General features: G+C 41.2%; 1 protein-coding gene and 2 pseudogenes across 50 annotated transcripts in view; 1 reads left to right on the forward strand and 2 right to left on the reverse strand.

Annotated features, from left to right (window-relative positions):
• Positions 1 to 475: 475 nt before the first annotated feature.
• Positions 476 to 24,490, reverse strand: part of CEP112 (centrosomal protein 112) — a 599,014-nt gene continuing 574,999 nt past the window's right edge. For 26 of the 50 annotated variants that reach the window (XM_054537262.2, XM_054537267.2, XM_063718881.1 and 23 more), the window contains 3 exons: positions 5,884 to 5,985; positions 2,034 to 2,115; positions 476 to 909 (listed from right to left, as the gene is read on the reverse strand). In XM_054537262.2, coding sequence (XP_054393237.1) covers positions 2,038 to 2,115; positions 5,884 to 5,985 — 180 coding nt within the window. In that variant the 3' untranslated portion in view covers positions 476 to 909; positions 2,034 to 2,037. Of the gene's footprint in view, positions 910 to 2,033; positions 2,116 to 5,883; positions 5,986 to 24,490 lie in introns of those variants that run through there. The other 24 variants (XM_024234943.3, XM_024234947.3, XM_063718884.1 and 21 more) reach the window with 2 other exon arrangements.
• On the reverse strand, positions 5,992 to 9,167 carry LOC103892877 (chloride intracellular channel protein 1-like; annotated as a pseudogene).
• On the forward strand, positions 20,333 to 21,697 carry LOC112129613 (dynactin subunit 6-like; annotated as a pseudogene).

Here is a 24,490-nt window from a genome sequence, read left to right on the forward strand (position 1 = left end):
TCTCTCCATCAGGCGGTGACCACATGCAAACCAGACCAAGTAAAGCACATTCTGTGACTACTTGCCAATGTGTTGTGTCCTCATAACCTTACCTCACATTTTTTTAGGCTTTCTTAAGGATCATCGATTGATATTATGATTAAAACAACAACCATAAAAAGGGAGATCAAGAAAGTAACAATAAAACCACAGCAGCTATCTAAAATTGTTATACCATATTCTGCCTCTACAGTTCCAGAACGTGATTGGAGACCAACAAGACAAATACTTGGACTGATATCAGTTGATCCAGCGATTTTATCCTAAACACCAATTCATGCACTAATTATGGATTTGATTGTTGACATGATATAAGGTATATTTTCCCAAAGTACAATTTGAGATTGCTAGCATTTGCTGGGGAAAAATACCATATATATGTCACACTTATTTTAGCAAATGAGGTTTGATAAAAAGTAGAAATAAAACTGATAAGTACAAAATAATATTTTAATAATATATGAACATGAACGTGAAAACAATGTAAACAGGTTAGAATTTCTGGTATGATACTACAAACGTGATTTTGATCATATGCAACTGGTAAAATTCTATTCAAAAGGATTAACAAGGCATATCATAAGAAATCATTTCTTTGCCCAATATAAGCAGTTCTCAGCACATACTCAAATGTACACAAACGTGAAAATCGGAAAGAAAGGAATGTTAAAAAAAAAACTTAGGCAGACACAAATAAAACCACCCCACTAGTGTATGAATGATGCATGTTTTTATGATCTTAATTACATTTAAGGACTTAAAAAATGCCACTGATCTCACAGTTTACAATATCCAAATCTTCAAACCTGCTGGAAGAAGTCCACAGCGCAGCCTGGAAACTGCATCCATTGCATTCTCTCGTGCAGTTACCTGTAAACCAAAAATCGCAGTCACGACTTTCTCTAGGTTTAACAGGTATGTCAATCAAAAAATAAGCTTCAATTCTGGAGAAGATGATAGGGGTTGAAAAGGCTATTTGATATCAAAATTTTGTAATTTATGCTTATGTATAAGGGATCAAATCTTACCTACACCAAGCGAACAGAATCTTTTGAAAAATGTGTGATTCACAAGATCTTTCCTTTTAATTCAAAGCCAAATAAGTAGTTCAGCCTTTCACTGCACAAACAGGAAGGGCGTTTGATGGAATTACAGCAGGTAAACACAATCTATGTTAGTGATGGCACTGGGAACCTTTGACTACAAAAGGTCTCATGCATCCCCAAAAAGAGCACTGAGGGTACTCAAGTCACTGTGAGTGCTGGATCACTGAGCTGTTGATCTATTCTGGTCTGGAGAACAATGCCAAACCCTTAGGGGAAAGGACTTTGAAGATGTGAGCTATCCTAGCAAGTACTGCATCATCTCACTATCTTAAAGGAAGATCGTGTCTCCTTCACTCCATCACTGGCCCTCAAGACAACGTCTTGTCCTCTTGTCCAGGTAAGGCCTGGACCTGCCATGCCCCTGCAGATCCTTTCATCTTTCATCTTTCTTTTTTCTTTTTCTCCTTTTTTTGAGACAGAGTCTTACTCTGTTGCCCAGGCTGGAATGCAGTGGTGTGATCTCAGCTCACTGCAACCTCCGCCTCCCAGGTTCAAGCAATTCTCCTGCCTCAGCCTCCTGAGTAGCTGAGATTATAGGCGTGTGCCACCATACCTAGCTAATTTTTGTATTTTTAGTAGAGACAACGTTTTACCATGTTGGCCAGGCTGGTCTTGAACTCCTGACCTCAGGTGATCCTCCTGCCTTGGCCTCCCAAAGTGCTGGGATTACAGGAGTGAGCCACTGTGCCCGACAGATTCTCTCATCTTGTTTTGATAGTACAGACTAGGCACTGGGATGAGAAGGGGGGTGACTTCTTAAAGACATCCTACTTACTAAAAACAAGTCTTTTTCAAAACTTGTATTATGTCCAAGCATTTTAATAAAGACAAAGGCCAAATGAGGAGGCTCACAGGTGCCACAACACAAACTAATCAGGAGACAGACACCTGCTTATGGGCTGTACCTTCTGCCTTGATATGTAGTCAGTTCTTCTTGAAGGATGGAAGCTCTCTTTTGCAGAAAATTAACCTAGAAAAGACACCTTGTGTGAGAAGAGGTGGACGCGGCTTACATGTCAATATTGTGCAAATAGTATGGTAAGATTTTATTTAAATTCAGACAATTCCCTAGATAAAACTCAGAGGATTTGTTGAATGTCAATGTTGTGTTTTTTACATTTGGTCACATCCCATCCTTATTGAAAATCCATCAGATACGACAGAATAAAGTTCAAACTCCTCATTGCAGAGCCATTTCGATCTGGCCCGCCCCCATCATTGTGGCTTTACCTGTCCTCACACCCTGCCCACCATTGCTGCTTCTACACCGTGTCTTTCTCGCTGTTGCTCTTTGGCCCAGGCCATTTTCTCTCTTTGGAACACTTATCTTTCTGTCTCCCATTCATCCTCCACAATTTGGTTTAAATGTCACCTCTCCTGTGGAATCGTTCACCTCCTCCCCAGCTGCTCCTCGCCTCCCAGCCCCAGGCAAAGCCAGCGGTCCCCTCCTCTGTGTTCCTCCCCTCTATTACTGGTACTTCTCAAACTGCTTTGTGGTTATTTGTTTTCATATCTCTTCCCTAAACCTGAGAGCTTCTCTTGGGCAGGAATGACTTTTCTGTCTCTCCACCCCAGTTTCTTTTACAGGGCTGGGCATGTAGCTGGTTTCACTAGCTGTTGAATGAATGAATGAATGAGTGAGTGTGAAGAAAATTACTGCTTTCTGGAAATCTCAATCCATCCTAGGGATTCCCTGAGGTTGGACAGACAGAACTTCATAGTGGAAAGAGCCTGAGCTTTGTCCGGAGTTAGGCCAACTTTGGTTCAATTCCTGGCTTGCCATCTGTGGCTCTAGGAAAATTACTTAAGCTCTTGATGCTTAATCTGTGAAATGGGATTAATGACAGCTACTTCCCAAGGTTATGAGGATGACATGAAACAACTATAGAAACTGCCTAGTGCAGAGCTCAAAGCAGGTACAACTCCCAGACTGCCATTCTTAGGGGGCTGGAGGAAACTGGGTTGTTTAGCATATTCTCTTGAATCAGACCTTTACAAAGCATTTGATTATTGTGAAGCATACATTTCTATACTGTTAAAGATGCCTGTATCAGGCGTGGATTCAAAAGCACCTTACACAACCCAAATGGTTTGGGGCCAACTTACACCATGGCTTAATGTAATCGAGAGTCAGTGGTATTTGATCGTTTCAGAATTGTTTATTCTTGCATCTTTGGTCTGAACTGAAACCATGGCAACGGTTGATCCCGAAACATAGTTATGCAAGAGAGTACAGTTGGCAGAACAGAAAATGTGCTTGAAAGAGAAGAAAACACAGTCTTCCTAAATGGGTGCATCTCAAAGTGGTCCTCCTGGTTTTGCTTATTTGTATAGCACCCTGGTCTTCATTTTATCCAATTGCTCAAGTGACCCATAGGACAATTGATAATTTTGACAGATGCAGGGATTACACTGATTCAACTTCCCTCCCCCAACCATGCTCTGTAATCGGAATTCCAACAATTCTCAAAAAACACAGGCACCTGTGCTTTCAAACTAAATTTGCTCACTGTATGGCCTGTGACTCCTCCGTGCAGCTGCCAACTCTGAGGCCCTATCGCAGCTGGCAGCACTCTCTTTCTGGGTCAGCATCCAGTTTTAGGAGGCTGAAGTGGCTTTTATTACAGTGAAATGATATGAATGATAACAGAAGCCCTGCAGGTGGGTATCAGATTCCTTTTTTTTTCCTCTTCCTAAAAACTCCTCTGAAGGCGTCAAGTCCTACATAGCTGACACTATCTGTAGCTCACCTACAAACTTAATGGGTAAACCACACCTGGAGTGGAGCTTTTCACGTAAATAAAGATTATTTAACCCTTTGTACATTCCCATTCTCCTCCACTACTTATTTTTATACGTAGGCGTGAACAAAATTTCATAGCCCTTAGAAGCAAAATCGCAAACAGTAGCATATGGATTGAGATTATGAACATTTCATTTTCAGATGAGAGAAGTTTTACTAGGGGAACATAAAAGGAGCAGCTAAAATGTGTTCCACATTTTATCTTACATTTTATAAATCGATAACGTGGATATCATCAAACCATATCATTTATTTTATTCATAAATATATTTATTAAGCACCTGTTATGTGCCAGGCACAGTACTTGATGCAGGGAGTAAATAAATCCTTTCCTTCATGGAATTTTTCAAGGAAAAAATATGTCTTAAACTTCAAAGTGGGCTGGGCACGGTGGCTCATGCTTGTAAAGTAAGGCTGAGGTGGGCGAATTGCTTGAGGTCAGGAGTTCGAGACCAGCCTGGCCAAGATAGCAAAACCCTGTCTCTACAAACAAACCCCTGTCTCTAAAAATTAGCTGGGCATGATGGCATGCACCTGTAATCCCAGCTACTTGGGAGGCTGAGGCAGGAGAATCGCTTGAACCTGGGAGGCAGAAGGTGCAGTGAGCTGAGATAGCGCCACTGAACTCCAGCCTGGGTGACATAGTGAAACTCTGTCTCAAAAAAAAAAAAAACAAAGTGTATTGGAGATGTGAATATGTAAACTCTTTCTCATGATACCAACAATACGTAAAACATTCAAACATGTTAGAAGTTTTTCTCACATTGTGAACCACATCACATTTCTTTTTTTTCTTTCTTTCTTTCTTTTTTTTTTTTTTTTGAGACAGAGTCTTCCTCTGTCACCCAGGCTGGAGTGCACTGGGCGTGACCTTGGCTCACTGCAACCTCCACCTCCCGGGTTCAAGTGATTCTCCTGCCTCAGCCTCCTGAGTAGCTGGGATAACAGGCATGCACCACCATGCCTGGCTAATTTTTGTATTTTAATAGAGACAGGGTTTCACCACGTTGGCCAGGCTGGTCTCAAATTCCTGATCTCAGGTGATCTGCCCGCTGCGGCCTCCCAAAGTGCTGGGATTACAGGCGTGAGCCACTGCACCCGACCATATATATATATATATATATATTTTTTTTTTTTTTTGAGACAGAGTCTTTTTCTGTCACCCAGGCTGGAGTGCAGTGGTGTGATCTCGGCTCACTGCAACCTCTGCCTCTGGGGTTCAAGAGATTCTCCTGCCTCAGCCTTCCAAGTAGCTGGGATTACAGGCACAGGCCACCACACCCAGCTGATTTTTGTATTTTTAGTAGAGATGGGATTTTGCCATGTTGGCCAGGATGGTCTCAAACTCCTGACCTCAAATGGTCTGCCTGCCTCGGCCTCCCAAAGTGATAGGATTATAGGCATGAGCCACCACGCCCAGCCAAGAACCACACATTTCAACAAGAACTATTTAACCTAATTGTTTGAATACCTTGTCATTATTTTGCCTTGAACTTAGAATACATCTTGTTATCTCTAACGACCATGTAAAATACACCAGAATAAAAGTGCTTCTAACATAACTGTGCTTTCAATTTCTCTGCCCTTCTACACAGTAAGGAATCAGCCATATGCTAAGTGATGGCATTTTGGACCTGATGCCAAGAATAAAAGGATGAGGCTATATTGGAAGGTAGACTGTAAACGAATTGAAGTTATAACTGACTGAACTTTTCAATTTTAAGGGTGCTTTAAAGAAATTCTTATTGAGACAGTGAGTTATTAAACAAGTAAGAAAAAAATTTAAAACAAAATGAAAACAATTTATCCTGAGCAGTAGGTTATGCAATGACATCACATTGATTTCTGGCATCAATTTGGAATCAGATTTATTTGCAAGTTTCTTTTCAGAGTATCCCCTAAATCCTTGGAAAATGCCTTGATTCTAGTAATTACCTGTGATTTTAGGGAGGAAATGGTGTCTTCAAGTTCTTGTCTTAGGGATGCTGGCATCAATCCTTTCAATTTTGTTTCATATTCTTGTCGTATGTAAGTTATCTAAATTGGAAAAAAATTAAGTTATCTTTTTACCACATAAATGATTGTTTTGAATTTAAGAAGTCTCAGAACAGTATCTGTTGATCACAATGAAAGGTTTGTTACATGTGATCAGAAACCAGACAATAAAGATGAAATAAGAAGAAAGAGTTAAAAACTGAAAAGGCTACCCAGCCTGATCCTGTGACTCTGAGAGAGACAGTCTCTGTAACAATGCTTTATTTCTTTAAAATCCTTGTGAACACAATTTTTGGCATCTGATAAGTAAAATAATTGTTCTCTCCTCTTCACTCATGAGGTTCCCCACTATGCTAGCCCTGCAGCCTCTCCTTGATCAGGATGTGAACTCCAACCACACTAAGCTGTGATCCGAGGACAACTCATAGCATGTCTCTGCTTTGATTAAAATACTCCTTGAGGGTGTGGTGGCTCACGCCTGTAGTCCCAGCACTTTGGGAGGCTGAGGTGGGCAGATCACTTGAGACCAGGAGTTTGAGACCAGCCTGGGCATCTCTAAGAAAATATAAAAATTAGCTGCGCATGGTGGTGTACAAATGTAGTCTCAGCTACCTGGGAGGCTGAGGTGGGAGGATCCTTTGAGCCCAGGAGATCAAGGCTGCAGTGAGTCAAGATCGGGCCACTGCACTCCAGTCTGGGTGACAGAGTGAGACTTTTTCCCCAAAAACCCCCAAAAATCTCTTCTCCTCCAAACTGGCAGGTAGTTGGGGTACTAAATGTGATTCATATAATCATGAAGACATGAATGAAGGAGAATCTGTATAGCTGTGTCTCCAACCCCCTTTGACACAAGTAGACAGGTAGAGTGCACTGGGCATAGGAAGGTTCCTGGTTCCTGGTTTCTTTCTGCCTCCCGAATACTATCGGGCCTGTGTTTAACTAACTGATGCTCCCTGGGCTAGTAAAAAAAATAGGTTGGTGGCTCATCCCATTCATCTCTCTCAAGGCCAAAGGAGTGAGTGAGAGGGTAGAAGAAAAGCCTTTGGAAGAATATGCCTGAGCAGGATGAAGATGTGCATGGATGAGGCGTGAATATGCATGTATAGATATTGGTGTCTTTTTCCAGCTGTGTTTCTGCATTTCTCTTCCTCCTACTATGAAATATGATAGAGTTAATTATTTTAAAAATTTGTTGCATGTGCTGTGCATGACTTAACCAAACATTAAAGCTGAGTTGCAGTGTATCATACCAACTGATTCATCATACACACCTGGAAATAGGCAATATACTAGGAAAATTGTGTACAACTAAGTTGGATAAGCCTATCAATTTGCTGATGATAATTTAAAATTAACAGTCTTTAAGACCCAACTTTTCTTACACTAAACTGAATTAAGGAAGAAATGTGCTTAATAATTCATTTCATTACCTACTAAAATCCTGTGGCCACTGTTCTAGAATATAAATTTTCAATTTTTGACAAAGTGCTTTTTTTGGGATATGCTATAATCCTGTGACTTATACCTAAAGGAAAAAAAGAAATAATAAAACATGACCTCTCCCACAGATGCAAAGTCTTTGCTGATGAAATATCTGTTGATTCTCCTATTTACTGATTTTTCTCACCTTCTCTTCTTCAGCTTATTTCCAAGTGAGCCAGTTCCAGCTACTCACTTACTTCAGTCAGTTAGCTGACTCAAATGAAGGAAAAATGCAAACCAAAACACATGCTTTATAAACCAGACCTCAGGGTAACATTTATTGAGGGTTCATGGGTTATATATTGACTATTTTTTTTTCTATCACTCAACACTGGTTCTGAAAGTTTGAGTTTCAACTCTTTTAAAAACAACTCATGCATGCACTATTTCCTTTTTAAACAAATTTTATTCTGTATTTTACTCCTGAAATACGTTGTCCTACCCATCCCACCCCACAGTAAAAATCTCACCCAGGCTCCCTATTTCTTTCCCTTATCCCCTCTTCCACCACACCATCCCGGGACAAGTGCTCCAGGATTCCGTGCCCACTGGCCATTCTGGAGTGTGTCCTTTGGGTAGCAATGTGGAAACCACCAGGGCCGTTGTGGAGAAAATGGAGGGGGCTGAAGGAGTCCCAAGAGGGGCTTATTTGAGGGCCTTGGATCCTTGCTCATAGGCGAGCTTGATGTCATCATCTGGACAGGTGGAGGCAGATTCTTCCTGAGCACAGGCATTGCTCAAGTACTGATGCATGCCCCGGAAGGCCTCAGGGATGGTGAATCCCTGGTACTTTTTTTTTTTCTTTTGAGATGGCATCTCACTCTGTCGCCCAGGCTGGAGCGCAGTGGCATGATCTTGGCTCACTGCAATCTCTGCCTCCCAGGTTCCAGCTATTCTCTTGCCTCAGCCTCCTGAGCAGCTGGGATTACAAGCACGCACCACCACACCTGGCTATTTTTTTTTTTTTTTTTAGTAGAGACGAGGTTTCACCTTGTAGGCCAGGCTGGTCTTGAACTCCTGACCTAAAGTGATCTGCCTGCCTCAGCCTCCCAAAGTGCTGGGATTACAGGTGTGAGCCATGACACCAGGCCCCCCTGGTACTTCTTACACACCACTTGTACTATGCGGAGCATTGGCAACAGGTTGTAGTCAGCCAGGGTGAGCTCATTGCCACCCAGAAACTTCCTCTGAGAGATGCCTTCATCTTCAGAACTGGTTTCATTTACTTCTTCTGAGTGGGGGGATGTCAAGTAACTGTCTAAAACCTTCAGGGCTTTCAACAGTCCCTGTTGCAGATTGTCATTGAGTGCTGGGTTTGAATTCTTGATGTAAGCAGAAAATTTCGCAAATATGTCCAGCTCAGCTGTGTTGGACTCAGGGTTCAGAGCTGCCAGCTTGGGGTACCTGGGAGGGCACAGCACTGCCTACAGAAATTCCTCAATCTTGTTGGTGTCCTTGTGCTCTTCCATGCCATACAGCAGGAATGGGAGCTGCCCTCCTGGGCACAGCTTTTGCACAATCTCGGTCTGCCTCTTGGTGTCAATGATGGTGACACTGAAGGTGACTCCCCTGAGCCACAGCACCATGAACAGTCTCTAGGAGAAGGGGCAGTTCCCAATCTTGGCCCCATCACTGCCAGCCTTCGCAAACAATTCAACTTGCAGTTGTTCTTCAGCTATGGTTGCGTTGGGGACCAGAAAGTGGCCATAACTGGGGGAACTGGGGCATGCACTATTTCTTACATCCTTATCTGTTTAGAATGTCTATCTGTTTTCCTAGGCTGGCACTCAGCAAGAAGGCCATGTTCCGTTTGAGTGCCAAGATGGTGAAGCCCAATGGTGAGAAGCCAGACAAGTTCAAGTCTGGCATTTTCCAGGGTCTTCTGAAGCTGGAGATGAACTCAGACCTCAAGGCTTAGCTCAGTTGTATTTACAATGCAGTCCTTGAGGATTTGGTCTTCTCACATGAAACTGGATGGCAGCCAGATCATACAGGTTAATTTGGACAAAGCACAGCAGAACAATAAGGAACACAAGGTCAAAACTTTTTCTGGTGTCTACAAGAAGCTCATGGGCAAAGATGTTGATTTTGAATTTCCAGAATTTCAACTGTAAACACAAATTATAAAGTATATTCACAGTAAAAAAAAAAAAAAAAAAAAAAGTCTATCCATTGCCTATATATTTAAAAGACAACTTTGCTGGGTATAAAAATGCTTCAATCCCACTTTCTTTCTCTCAAAAATTTGTGAACACAAAGATCAAGTTAGCTAGGCATGTTGGTGTGCACCTGTAGTCCCAACTACTTGGGAGGCTGAGGTAGGAGATTACTTGAGCCCTTCAGAACATTTCTCCAGTGTTTTCTGGCATTACATATTGCCATGGTAAAGTCTGAGGCCAATATGATTTTTTTCATGTTGAATATAACTTTCTTTTTCTGCTTGGATGCTATGATTTTCTTTTTCCTTCACTTAGTAACTTCACTGGGAAATGCTTTGATACTAATTATTTTATATTAATTTTCCTGAGACATTGTGTGTGCCCTTTCTACCTTTACATTCCATTATTTGAACAAAAGTTTCCTTTGTTAGAATAATTATTTGTATTTTATTATATATATATTTATATATATATTTTTTCTGTTGGTTTTCTTCTTCAGAGACACAAACTTTGCATGTGTTGACCCTTCTTTGACAATCTCCCATAATTATACATTTTCTCTATTATTACTTTTACTTTCATATCATTTTATTTTGAGACAGGGTCTTGCTATGTTGCCCAGGCTGGTCTCCAACTCCTGGACTCAACCAATCTTCCTGCCTCAGCCTCCTGAGTAGTTGGAATTATATGCATGCATCACTGCACCAAACTCTTCTTATCGTTTTATATCTATTTTGTATTTTCATTTCATGTTGTATAATAGCCTCTAGCCTAATTACTGTATTTCCTTGGATGGTTTTAGTTATGATTTTTCTATTTTTGTTTCATCTACTATGGTTTCAATCTCTGTAATCTTTTGCTTTTGTCTACCATTTTTCCTAAGCTCTCAGAGATCACTTTTCATCTGTCTGTTGACTTATATAATCTTTAAATATGTCTCTTCTTTTTTCTACTTCTCTATCTCCCTCCACCATTTTCCTTGAGAGAGAGAGATGTCTAAATGTGTTTTGTGAATGCTTTGACACTGTGAAGAGCTGTTATAAAGAACTGTAATTAGTCTGAACCTTCCTCCTGTAATTTTCCATTTGATATACAGAACATTATTTGCTTACATTCTTTCTTCTCCTCTCTTTTAATCCAGCGAAGATCATATGCTAGTTCCTTTTTCTAAAAGAAAAATTACACCTCATTTTTGAATGGAACCAGCTATTTGCTGAGAGTTGAGGTGTGGCGGGGGCAGCTGGGGTCAGGCCACAGCTATGCTTTGGTTTTGTTGTCTTCATTACACTTTGACCAAATCTATGATTTCATTTGCTCTGGGGGCCTATGTCCCTCAGTTTTCAAGTACTTTGGAGGTCACGGCCAAGTACTGAAGCCCTTTGGTTCATGCTCATGGTTGGTTTCTCTTGACTCTCCTTCCTCCCGTCCTGCCCACTATTTACATGTGATGGTTTCTCTCTAGTAGGAGGCCAGGCCATCGAGAGTAGAAGATTGGGTGTGACTAAGGTTGCTCTTTGATCACCATTATTCCTTCCATCACTTTTCAAATTCAGAAGTTATATTTTCCAACATTTATTGAAGATTCCTGCATTTATACTTCCTGTCTACTCCTTTATTCTTAGTTTTTGTGATTTTAGTGAATTTGAATGAATTTAAAATAAGCCTCTGGAAAATATGAAATTACCTCATGTGTGAGTGAGACTGTCAGCTGGGAAAATATTACTACCCTGAATCCTTAAACTCAAATGCTCAATTTAAAAATCATTATATAAAGCTGAATCCTGTTACTTTAATAAAGTCATGAAAAACTTTAACCAATCTGTTTTCTTTCTATTTATGAGGTTAATAAATTTACCACGAGCAAACATTTACTGAGGACTTTCTGTGTGCCAGGTGTGACTCTCCATGTTTTTATATGGACTTAATCCTTCTGATGACCCAATGAGGGAAGCACAGAGATATAAAACATGATTTGAACTCAGGTAGTCTGACTCTCAAGCACATATGATTATCCACTTTGCTCTACAGTTTCTCAAATAATCCTTCTAAATGCTGAGCTGATTTTTCCACCCCAGGGGGAAGAGAATGCCAGAGACACGTGGGTTAGAAGAGTCTTTGCTACCACGCTCTAGTGCTTTCCCCAGCACAACAGGGGCCAGGGCCAGGGGATGGGGCGTTGAACTGCAATGCTTCCAGACATCCATCTAGTCAGCGACCTTTTTAAAAAAGTGACAACAATAAAAACAATGACAACAACAACTGGTTCCAGAGGACTCCCCACACTTTCCCATTGATTTTAAAATTTTAGCTTACTATGGATTTATATATGACCAACTGAAGAAAACCTACACAAATGCAACGTACACGTCTGACCTAAAATAAAAATTCCACAAATTCCCCAAAGAAGCACATATTCAAATATCCAACCAGTGAAGGATACATGTAAAATTGTCACATGGCAAAATGACAAAAGAAAAGGAAATAATTAGTTTATATTCCTATATATCACTCTTGTTTTTAATTATTATTATTAAACTTTAAGTTTTAGGGTACGTGTGCACAATGTGCAGGTTAGTTACATATGTATACATGTGCCATGCTGGTGTGCCGCACCAATTAACTCGTCATTTAGCATTAGGTATATCTCCTAATGCTATCCCTCCCCACTCCCCCCACCCCACAACAGTCCCCAGAGTGTGATGTTCCCCTTCCTGTGTCCATGTGTTCTCATTGTTCAGTTCCCATCTATGAGTGAGAACATGCGGTGTTTGGTTTTTTGTCCTTGCGATAGTTTACTGAGAATGATGATTTCCAATTTCATCCATGTCCCTACAAAGGACATGAACTCATCATCTTTTATGGCTGCATAGTATTCCATGGTGTATATGTGCCACGTTTTCTTAATCCAGTCTATCATTGTTGGACATTTGGCTTGGTTCCAAGTCTTTGCTATTGTGAATAGCGCCGCAATAAACATATGTGTGCATGTGTCTTTATAGCAGCATGATTTATAGTCCTTTGGGTATATACCCAGTAATGGGATGGCTGGATCAAATGGTATTTCTAGTTCTAGATCCCTGAGGAATCGCCACACTGATTTCCACAATGGTTGAACTAGTTTACGGTCCCACCAACAGTATAAAAGTGTTCCTATTTCTCCACATCCTCTCCAGCACCTGTTGTTTCCTGACTTTTTAATGATCGCCATTCTAACTGGTGTGAGATGGTATCTCATTGTGGTTTTGATTTGCATTTCTCTGATGGCCAGTGATGATGAGCATTTTTTCATGTGTCTTTTGGCTGCACAAATGTCTTCTTTTGAGAAGTGTCTGTTCATATCCTTTGCCCACTTTTTGATGGGGTTGTTTTTTTCTTGTAAATTTATTGGAGTTCTTTGTAGATTCTGGATATTAGCCCTTTGTCAGATGAGAAGGTTGTGAAAATTTTCTCCCATTTTGTAGGTTGCCTGTTCACTCTGATGGTAGTTTCTTTTGCTGTGCAGAAGCTCTTTAGTTTAATTAGATGCCATTTGTCAATTTTGGCTTTTGTTGCCATTGCTTTTGGTGTTTTAGACATGAAGTCCTTGCCCATGCCTATGTCCTGAATGGTAATGCCTAGGTTTTCTTCTAGGGTTTTTATGGTTTTCGGTCTAACATGTAAGTCTTTAATCCATCTTGAATTAATTTTTGTATAAGGTGTAAGGAAGGGATCCAGTTTCAGCTTTCTACATATGGCTAGCCAGTTTTCCCAGCACCATTATTAAATAGGGAATCCTTTCCCCGTTGCTTGTTTTTCTCAGGTTTGTCAAAGATCAGATAGTTGTAGATATGCGGCGTTATTTCTGAGGGCTCTGTTCTGTTCCTATATATCACTCTTGATTCTTGTTATTTTATTTTATTTTATTTTTTGAGACTGAGTTTTGCTCTTGTTGCCCAGGCTGGAGTGCAATGGCGTGATCTCAGCTCAGCGCAACCTCCGCCTCCTGGGTTCAAGCAATTCTCCTGTCTCAGCCTCCCGAGTAGCTGGGATTACAGGCATGCACCACCATTCCCGGCTAATTTTGTATTTTTAGTAGAGATGGGGTTTCTCCATGTTGGTCAGTCTGGTCTCGAACTCTCGACCTCAGGTGATCTGCCCACCTTGGCCTCTCAGAGTACTGGGATTACAGGCATGAGTCACCGAGCCTGGCCTTTTTTTTTTTTCAAGAGACAGGGTCTTGCTCTGTTATCTAGGCTGGAGTGCCATGACACAATCACGACTCATTGCAGCCTCAACCTCCCGAGGCTCAAGTGATCCTCCTGCCTCAGCCTCCCGAGTAGCTGGGACTACAGGTGCATGCCACCTTGCCCAGCTAATTTTTTTTTTTCCCATATGGATAGTTTCTCACTATGTTGCCTAGGCTGGTCTCAAACTCCTGGGCTCAAGTGATCCTCATGCCTCAGCCTCCCAAAGTGCTAAGGTGATAGGCATATGCCACCATGTCTGGCTTTTGCTACTGCTTTTCTGTCCCCACCTCTGACCCAGGCTGTGTTTAAGGGGAAACAATGAGGGAATGAGAACTTTTACCTGTGGACTACTCATGAACTTGACTGCTTGACTATGAAACAATCTGGCCTTACAACAGACCATGAAGCAAGATGAGGTTGAGTGGAGTTAAGAAAAGGGTTTGATGGACACACAATTCCTTTGATTCAAGATCAAAATTTTTATACATACATTTTATTATTATATTTGAATATTAAATTCATTAGCATAAAGTGTCCTATTATACCAGTGAGTGATGTCTATTAAACATGAAGGTATTCAAAGGCTGTTCTGCTGTGGCTCATTTCCATCCTCTCTCCATTCCCACCATCCTCAAAAAACACTGTGGATAATTATGTGCTCTTCCACATCCCTCAACCACATCGCACCAAAGAGAGGGGCTTCCCTCTCTCCACCACGGTTACTTCTCTCTCTACCTTCCTTCATCTTCTTTCCTTTAGCAAAATAAAATAGGAAACTCACTCAGGACATTGTGATAATGACATCTCTATAATTAGTAATGACTCCGTAAGCTGAGTGGAAATGGGGTCTTTATAACATGGTGCCCATGTGACTAAAGGGCTGTGCCCTGCTCTGTGGCAACAGACTGCCCACTTTTCCCTCCAAGGCACGGCACTGACACTATGATTCCCTTAACTTTTAAAGTGAACTGTGAAGACCAAGACCATCCCTAACTAGAGTTTCATGTTCCAATCAAGTAAAACTGAAATCATGGGTAATCAGAGAAATGACCATTTGCATAAATAAGAGATTATAAGGTGTATGGAATGTGCAGTTGACTTGAGCCAAAGGGTCCCTAGAGATAAAAATTCAAAGTGACATTGGAAAAAAGGAGCGTTGAAAATCTATAATTTCATTAAAAATAGCGAAGGGAGAACTAAAACATATTTTATGATGTTTTTATTGAAAAAACACTATTGACCGGGTGCGTTGGCTCATGCCTGTAATCCCAGCACTCTGGGAGGCCGAGGCGGGTGGATCACCTGAGGTCAGTAGTTCAAGACCAGCCTAGCCAACATGGTGAAACCCCGTCTCCACTAAAAATACAAAAATTAGCCAGGCATGGTGGCAGGCGCCTGTAATCCCAGCTACTCGGGAGGCTGAGGCAGAAGAATCGCTTGAAGCCAGAAGGTGGAGATTGCAGTGAGCCAACATCGTGTCACTGCACTCCAGCCTGGGCAACAGAGTGAGAGTCTGTCTCAAAACAAACAAACACACACACACACACACACACACACACACACACAGTATCAACCAGTCATGTCAATATGTCAAAACCATGTCAAATATGTCAACTTGTTTATAATAAAACAAAAACTAAGATGGAAATGTGCAGCTCTGTGCAGTCAGCTTAGGCACAGGCCTCAAATGCAAGTTATTTTATTGCAAGCTCCAATGTGCCTAACACGGAATTGTCTTTTGAGGAGCTGAGAAAAGAGGAACCTCCTATTGCATTGCTACTGGTTTATGCTACAGCAGTTGTTTATATGTCTCTGCATAGTCCTTTATTATCATATTTTTGAGGTAAGGGTGAAGCAGTTCAGGAAAATAAGTGTGCCTGAGGCCAGGTGTGGTGGCTCATGCCTCTAATCCCAGCACTTTGGGAGGCTGAGGCAGGAGTATCACTTGAACTCAAGAGTTCAAGACCAGCCTGGGCAACATAATGAGACCTCATTTCCACTAAAAAAAAAAAAAAAAAAAAGAAAAAATTAGCTGGGTGTGGTGGCATGCATCTGCGGTCCCAGCTACTTGAGAGTCTGAGGTGGGAGGGTCACTTGAGTTCAGGAGATCCAGGCTGCAGTGAGCTATGTTTGTGCCACAGCACCCAGCCTAGGCAACTGAATGAGACTCTGTCCCAAAAAAAAAAAAAAAAAGTGTGCCTAATATTACTTTACAAAGCCCAACAAGCATTTCTGGGGGCAGTTCAGCAGAGAAAAAGGGGAACTAAGTAAGAATTCTATTGATGTTATCTTCTGAATCTCTTTCCACTTTGCCACTGGTACCATCCCAATCCAGAATACATTCAATACATTCATCTTGCACCTGGATGACTGCAATATTGGTATGTTGGTTTTGCTTTTCAAGCAGAACTTGCTTAACTTTTAAGATCAAAATTAATATCCTGTATATGGCCAACAAGGCCCTGTACTGTCTGGCCCTATCCACCTCCTAACCTCCTGCAACTCCAGAGAGTCACCTGGCCTCTGGAACATCAGACGTGTTTGCTTTCTTTCAATTCATTCACCAATGCCCTGTGCTTTTTCTCACAACAGGATGGTTCTTGTTTTTTCTCTGATTCTTCTTTCTTGTTGTGTGGGGTTTTGCCACTGTGTCCATCTGGACCACTGGATGTTGGGGGCCCCTGCTCTGTGGTGATGTCAGGGAGGGTGCAGATCTAGGCACCCAGGGGGAGGGGGCTTGGCCAGACCTTCATGATGAGGCTGTGTTGGGGCCAACTGACTCCCCTTTAGACAAGCCATATAGCCCTGAGTGTGGCAGGCATGAGCTTCATTAGCAAAAACGGGCCCCACAACAGCCCTTGCTTTCAAGCTGCAACCCAGGCTCCTAGCACTTTCCTGGCAAGGAGCACTTCCAGCATTTTTAGCCCCTGTCATCCCTAACAGGTTTCCTCCCAGCTGCCTCTGCTTGCTGCTGGGCTCAGTACCTGGAGGCTGTGGCCTCACTCACCACTTGGGTTCTGCTCTGCTTCTTCATCACAGAGATGTTCGTCTTGCTTTTAATACCAAATACTGGCCAGGAGCGGTGGCTCATGCCTGTAATCCCAGCACTTTGGGAGGCCAAGGTGGGCAGATCATCTGAGGTCAACAGTTCAAGACCAGCCTAGCCAACATTGTGAAAACTCTTCTCTACTAAAAATACAAAAAAAAAAAAAAAAAAAATTAGCTGGGCATGGTGGCGAGTGCCTGTAGTCCCAGCTACTCAGGGAGGCTGAGGCAGGAGAAACGCTTCAACCCAGGAGGCGGAGGTTGCAGTGAGCCAAGAAAACAAATACATCTTTCTAATTCTCTCTCTGGCTCTCTTTTTTTTTCTCTCTCTCTCTCTATTTTTTATGTATATATATATTTTATTTCCATAAGGTTTTTGGGGAACAGGTGGTATTTGGTTACATGAGTAAGTTCTTTAGTGGTGATTTGTGAAAATTTGGTGCAAACCATCACCCGAGCAGTATACACTGAACCCACTGTATAGTCTTTTATTCCTCGCCCCCTTCCCACCCTTTCTCCCTGAGTCCCCAAAGTCCATTGTGTCATTCTTATTCCTTTGTATCCTCATAGCTTAGCTCCCACTTATGACTGAGAACATATGATGTTTAGCTTTCCATTCCCAAGTTACTTCACTTAGAGTAATAGTCTCCAACTCCATTCAGGTTGCTGTGAATGCCATTAATTCATTCCTTTTTATGGCTGAGTAGTATTCTATTGCATATAGACCACAGTTTCTTTATCCACTCATTGATTGATGGACATCTGGGTTGGTTCCACGTTTATGCACCCCTTGTGAATTGTGCTGTCATAAACATGTGTGTGCAAGTATCTTTTTCATTTAATGACTTCTTTTCCTCTGGGTAGATACCCAGTAGTGGGATTGCTGGATCAAGTGGTAGTTCTACTTTCACTTCTTTAAGAAATATCCACACTGTTTTCCATAGTGGTTGTACTAGTTTACATTCCCACCAGCAGTGTAGAAGTATTCCCTTTTCACCGCATCCACACCAAAATCTATTATTTTTTGATTATGGTCATTCCTTCCTTCCTCCCTTTCTTTCTCTTTCTCTTTCTTTCTCCGTCCTTCCTTCCTTCCTTTTCTTTCTTTCTTGTAAAGTCTCACTCTGTCACCCAGGCAGAAGTGCAGTGGCATGGTCTCAGCTCACTACAAACTCCACCTCCCAGGTTCAAGTGATTCTCCTGCCTCAGCCTCCTGAGTAGCTGGGATTAAGGCATGCACCACCACTACACCCAGCTAATTTTTGTATTTTTAGTAGAGATAGGGTTTCACCATGTTCGCCAGGCTGGTCTCCAACTCCTGACCTCAGGTGATCCGCCTGCCTTGGCCTCCCAAAGTGCTGGGATAACAGGCATGAGCCACTGCGCCCAGCTGATTATGGCCATTCTTGAGAGTGTAAGGTGGTATACAAATGGCAAAAAATGCTCAACTTCACTAATGATCAGGAAAATGCAAATCAAAACCACAATGCGATCTCTTTTTATATTTTATCAATCATTGTAGAGTGTTTGGAGCTGAGGGTGTGCCTGGTAATATGACCTAATAGAGCCATCTGGTAGAAAAGGACAGACTGTTTTGTAATCTTTTGATTTAATAAAGTGTAGGGATTAAGAGCCCAGATGCTGAAACTGGGGTATCTGGAGCTGGGTCTGAGTTGTGCCCCTAATCTGTGTGCTCCCAGAAAGAGTACCTTCTCTGTGCCTCAGTTTCCTTACCAGGAAAATAACTTTTCAAGGCCACTGTGAAGATTAGATGATTTAACACCTGAAAAATTTTTATAAGTTGCACATAATAAATGTTCAATAAACATTAGTTATCTTTATATGACTTAATGGAGATTTTTATTATATATATTTCATTATATTATGTATATAGCATGAATTATATTTTTATATATATTCCATTTAGCCAATTCTCTATCATTAGACTTTATTGCTATTTCTAATTATTTGCAACATTAGAAATCCTTATAGCAAATTATTTGCATAAATTAATGATTGAGGATTCCATTGACATGTTTTTGTATTTTTTAGTATCTGTGGATTGATAAAGTACCTTACCAAAAGCTCCTATGAATCCAGAATCAATTTTAAATGAATTTAGATTTTATAATTCAAAACAATCTATATATATTTGAAAAACAGTAGTGCCTGTTTATCCAGGATACCAGCAATGGCTAGTGAGGGTCTTAGTTTGGGCTGCTATAACAAATACCATAGATTGAGCAGATTAATCAATAAGCATATATTTCTCACAGTTCTGGAGGCTGAAAGTCCAAGATCAGGGTGCCAACATGGTCAGGTTCTTGGCAAGGCCTCTCTTCCTGCTTCCAGTTTATAACAATGTGTATGCGGACCTCCCCATATGGCCTTTCCTTGATGCGCTCTGGTCTCTCTTCCTCTTTTTATAAAGACATTCATCTCATTATGGGGGACCTACCCTCATGACCTCATCTAGATCTAATTACCTCCCAAAGGCCACCTCCGAATACCATCACATTGGGGATTAGGGATTCAACACATGAATTTGGGAGGGGACACAAACATTCATCGTATAGCAGTGTGCATATGAATTTTCTCAGATCCTTGTCAATAACTCTGGTCCACAGGTGGGGAACCATTGCTTTATTGCAAATGACTTAATTTAAGGGAAGGATCTCAGCTCAAAACTCTCTTTCCATCTGGATTTCCACCAATACATACGAGGATTAAGGGAAAATAACATATACTTCTACTCGTTGTGGATTATTCAGAAACTGTTCTTTGAATGCCTGGCTTAGCAGAATGTGTTAAGTAAAGTGAGTTTGACTGGTGGGTAGATTGAAGGGGGCAGGAGGAGGGGAGGGAGAAAAAGAGGTGACTTTGGAGCATGGCATGTACTCTGAGGGAGGGTGGACAAGGGCAGGCACTGCAATTGGCCATCTGGTGTAAGAAGAGTGCAGCAAAAAGACACAGGGTTTCTGAAGGTTGGCGAAGGGCCAGAGGAGGTGGGCAGGAGCTGGGCACAGGAAGGCTTGCTGGGAGGGATCAGATGTAACATAAACAGGAATGTGGAGGATGTTTCTGAGGGATGGGCCTTTATGCAGCCAAACGTTTTTGCACAGGCTTTTTAGGGGAATGAGTATATTTTGGTTTCAAGAATAAGAATGAGGGCTGGGCGCAGCGGCTCATGCCTGTAATCCCAGCACTCTGGGAGCCAGAGGCGGGCAGACCACGAGGTCAGGAGATCGAGGCCAGCCTGGCCAACATGGTGAAAACCCATCTCTACGAAAAATATAAAAATTAGCCAGGCGTGGTGGTACGCACCTGTAGTCCCAGCTACTTGGGAGGCTGAGGCAGGAGAATCGCTTGAACCCAGGAGACGGAGGTTGCAGTAAGCCGAGATTGTGCCACTGTACTCTAGCCTGGCAACAGAGCAAGACTCCATAAAAAAAAAAAAAAAAAAAAAAAAGAATAGGAATGAAAGAAATAGTAGTAAAAGATGATGCCAAAAAAAATGCTGTAGTACAGGTGAGAAAATGCACCGCCTTCTAAGAAATTCCATTTTTATTGGGGTTAAAGTATCATGTGTTGCCATAGCAACTGCCAAGAAAAATCCATTTTAAGAAAGGTGCTCTGCTGCAGAGCTCGTGTACTTTGATTCTGAAGTATAAAGTGAAAATGTAAAAATAACTGCAATTTTCTTAACAATCTTAAAAATATTCATTTCCCCCCTTTCTTCAATATCATTTCCTCTTCAGGTTCTTTATTCTAACTGGCATCCTCTCAAACTAAGCATTCAGCACAATAGGAGTCCTCCGTTCCCTGTTCATAGGAACCGTTGCACCACAAGGGAGTTAAGCCTGCTGCTTAACAGGCCTGGGACTCCAAGGCAAGGGGGTGGCTGGTGCAGAAAGCAGTTGCCGACCTCTGTTGTTTGAAGGGTGGCATGAACTACTTTCTGGAAAGGGTTATATTTTCAGGACCATTTTCTGATCCTGTGGAGAAAAAGGTGGCTTTAGCATGAGTGAATGGTTCAAACCTAGTACTTTAATTAGGTTTAGATGCTCTAAATCCAGCTTCAGGTAGTTCAAAAGATTCTCTGACACCAAAAAGTAAACAAAGGTCTGGTAAGTCTACCTCTAAGGATTCACACACAGAGAAAACATAGAAAATGGATAACATAGTCAAAGACCAGAAAATAACTAATAAACTGTCTGAATTTGTTCATGAATCAAAGACTTAAATTCTGAATAAGATTAAGGTTGTCATTGGGGCCGTACCATGGCAGCAAAGACTCAGAAGAGGAGCTCAGACAGTGATCCATCCTAAAGCACGAATTACTGTGGAAGCCGGGCCAATAGTGATTGGCAAAGGGAACCTGATAGAAGAACAGGCCCTTATCATAAATGCTTCCTCGGATAATATCACTCCTGACACTGGAGATCCAGAACCAAAACCTATGATCATTGGCACCAATAATGTGTTTGAAGTTGGCTGTCATTCCCAAGCCATGAATATGGGAGATAATAATGTCATTGAATTAAAAGCGTATGTAGGCAGAAATGTAATATTGACAAGTGGCTGTCTCACTGGCGCTTGTTGCAACCTAAACACTTTTGAAGTCATCCCTGAGAATACGGTGATCTATGGTGCAGACTGCCTTCATTGGGTGCAGGCTGAGCAACCGCAGCCTTAGACACTACAGCCGGATTTCTTGATGAAAATCTTGCCAAATTACCACCACCTAAAGAAGACTATGAAAGGAAGCTCAACTCCAGTAAAGAACTAAGAACAGTACATGACATGAAGATAACATTTTGTCTTTGACTGCTGTCTTTTGAATGGGCCAGTGTTTATGTACTCTTAGCAGCTCACAGAATAATACATGTTGACTTTATTTTGTAAAATTGGGTTGAGAGGAAAGTAATGGATTTTCATTGTAACTGTCCTTTATAATTCATATAAAATGTATTATTTTCCTATATCCTTGCTTCTTTTCTGATAATTTACAGATTTAGCTTTTCTTTTGTTATATAAACTGCTAGCCACAAATTTTAGTTATGTAAAAGACTACCCATTACAAGAAAGGACATATTGTTATGTATTTATATTCTAGCATAGGCTAAACTGAATAAAAATACTGGTAACATGAAAAAAAAAAGATTGAGGTTGTGATGTAAAATAAACACATGTGAATATTAAAATTTTGGACAGTATTTTGCATATAAGCAGTACCCTTTACTTCCTGATGGAGATGGAAAAGCTGAAACCATATTACAGAGCTCCTATTAATAAATGTGGCCTTGGGAGGTACTCATTTAGAATTTCACAAGACACATGTAGCACTGATTTTATTCAGCAGCATCCATTCCAGCATTTACTCCAGCATTTTCACCAGTTTTCTGGTAACTGGAATCTACCCGTCTCCCATTCTCTGTCCCACCCAAGGGTCAGGAGTAGAGTATGTGACAGGACCCTAAGGCAATCATCACATCGCATTATCTGGAGCCATAACTATTGAGGGCCTGGGAACATGATCCAAGTCCAGGTAACCAGAGTCACTGACAGTCAAAGCATGCAGACTCTCTCATCCACTGGACTTTCCCCATCGACGTCATTCTGGAATTGTGACAACCACCTTTCTATCATGGAGTAAGAAGTGAACTGAGGGTTTTGGCAATCCAGGGGAAGAATTGAGAAGTGGAGAAAAATAAACTAAGCCCTTTTATCAATCTGTACCTAAAGTTAGCCCTGTCTTTGGATTTTTCAGTTTGGGTTAGATTTTCTGTCACTTGCAACCCAAACGGTCTGAATTGAAACAACATAGAATATGCAAAATATTCACTTACATTTATGTGTGTCGCATCTGTTAGACCAGGGGTCAACAAACTTCAGCCTGCAGACCAAATTTGGGACACTGCTTGTTTTTGTAAATAAAGTTTTACTGGAACACAGCCATGCTCATTTGTTTACTTATTGTCTGTGATTGCTTTCTCATGACAATGGCAGTATTGAGTAGTCTTGACAGAGACCTTATAGCTCACAAAGCCCTGAAACATTTGTTATCTGGCCCTTTATAGAAAGTTGGCTGACCCCTGTGACTAGACTGAGCTCCACTAGGTAGGGACTGTGTTCGTTTTGCTGACTGCTACGGCCTCAGCATTTAGCATGGTGCCTGGCATATGGTAGCAACTCAATACAATAAATATTTGCTGATGAATGAATGAATCACACAGACCTTACAACCTTTGGTGTTAAGTCAGTCTTTGTCTCAAAATGACAAAGTCTTCAGAATGTCTAGAGTAAACTCATCACACATGCTTTCCCTAAAGACAAAGAGAAGATTCTGTCATCTCAGTATTGCAGTTCTTAATCAGCACAGTGGCTATTAATAAGTAGGCTGGCTTCAAAGCTGAGAAAGTCGGAGGCAAACACCAGGGCCTACGGGGCTGCTGAGATCAAAGAGGATCTTAGAGATTCACCCCGAGGGAGGGGAGTTGGTTTCATCACGCTCTTTCCTCCTCTGTGCTTCTCCGGTTTACTCATTATCAGACTTTTTATATATGGTTGAGATAATCAATGACTCATGCCTCTTTTCCTCTAAAACCAAATGCCAGCTCCTTTCTTGCTAGAATATATAATTTTGGTCTCATTTCTAATGTTTTTCTTCTTAATAATAACATTCCTAATATTTTTTCTTTCCTTAGGTTGATATATACTATGAATACTCCATTTTTTTAAAGAAGAGCTGGTACAGGTCCTAAAGCAGTTTGAGCAGTACAGCAATTCTATAGGCATGGCATGAGAAAGGCTGAATGTGGAAAGTCTGGACAGGTACATGTTGAAGAATGTGAATATTTGGAGGACCAAGTTTAAACAAGTTGGAAGGAAGCACCTTCTCTATGTTGCAAGGTACATCCCTGAAAGCGTTTGGAGAAAACCTGGGGGAGGGATAGGGTGTTTTTCACTTCTGTTTACAATGTCTGACTTTCCTCTCAGAAAGAGGGTGACTAGGCCTTTTTGGTTGGGGCTAGACTTCCTAAAAAAGGTAGTTTTCATCAACAAAGGACCAAAACCCCAACCAAAGGGTAGGTGGAGAAAGACTCTTGAGGTTTATAACTGACTTTGTTAATAAAAGACCCATGAAAACCTACAGAATAAGGCTGATACTCAGGGAGGCTGATGGGGGTTTTGGAGTCTCCCTGATATTTACAATTTATACCTAGAAGTAAGGTTGGAGCACTGGGCACATAGCAAATGCTTAGTAAATATTGTTTTAATGAGTAAAAGGCTGAACAAAGTTGTTGTTGAATAGGTAGGTGGCACCTTGAAATTATGGAAGGTAGTAAAGGTTATGTCAACAAATTTAGATTGAATGTAGTAAAAAATTTCCAATTTCATCCATGTCCCTACAAAGGACATGAACTCATCATTTTTTATGGCTGCATAGTAAAAAATAGAAAAAGCAAAGAAAACCCCACATTATGAACACCTTATATGTGCCAGATACTGTATTAAGCAATTGATGCATAATCTTTTACATACTGTAATGATTCTATTTAATTCTTACATACGATTTGGAAGACAGACATTATCTACTTATTCCATAGAGAAGGAAACAGGTTCACAGTGCGT

The sequence above is a fragment of the Pongo abelii genome, chromosome 19 (genome assembly GCF_028885655.2).
Source record: "Pongo abelii isolate AG06213 chromosome 19, NHGRI_mPonAbe1-v2.0_pri, whole genome shotgun sequence".
Lineage (NCBI taxonomy): Eukaryota > Metazoa > Chordata > Mammalia > Primates > Hominidae > Pongo > Pongo abelii.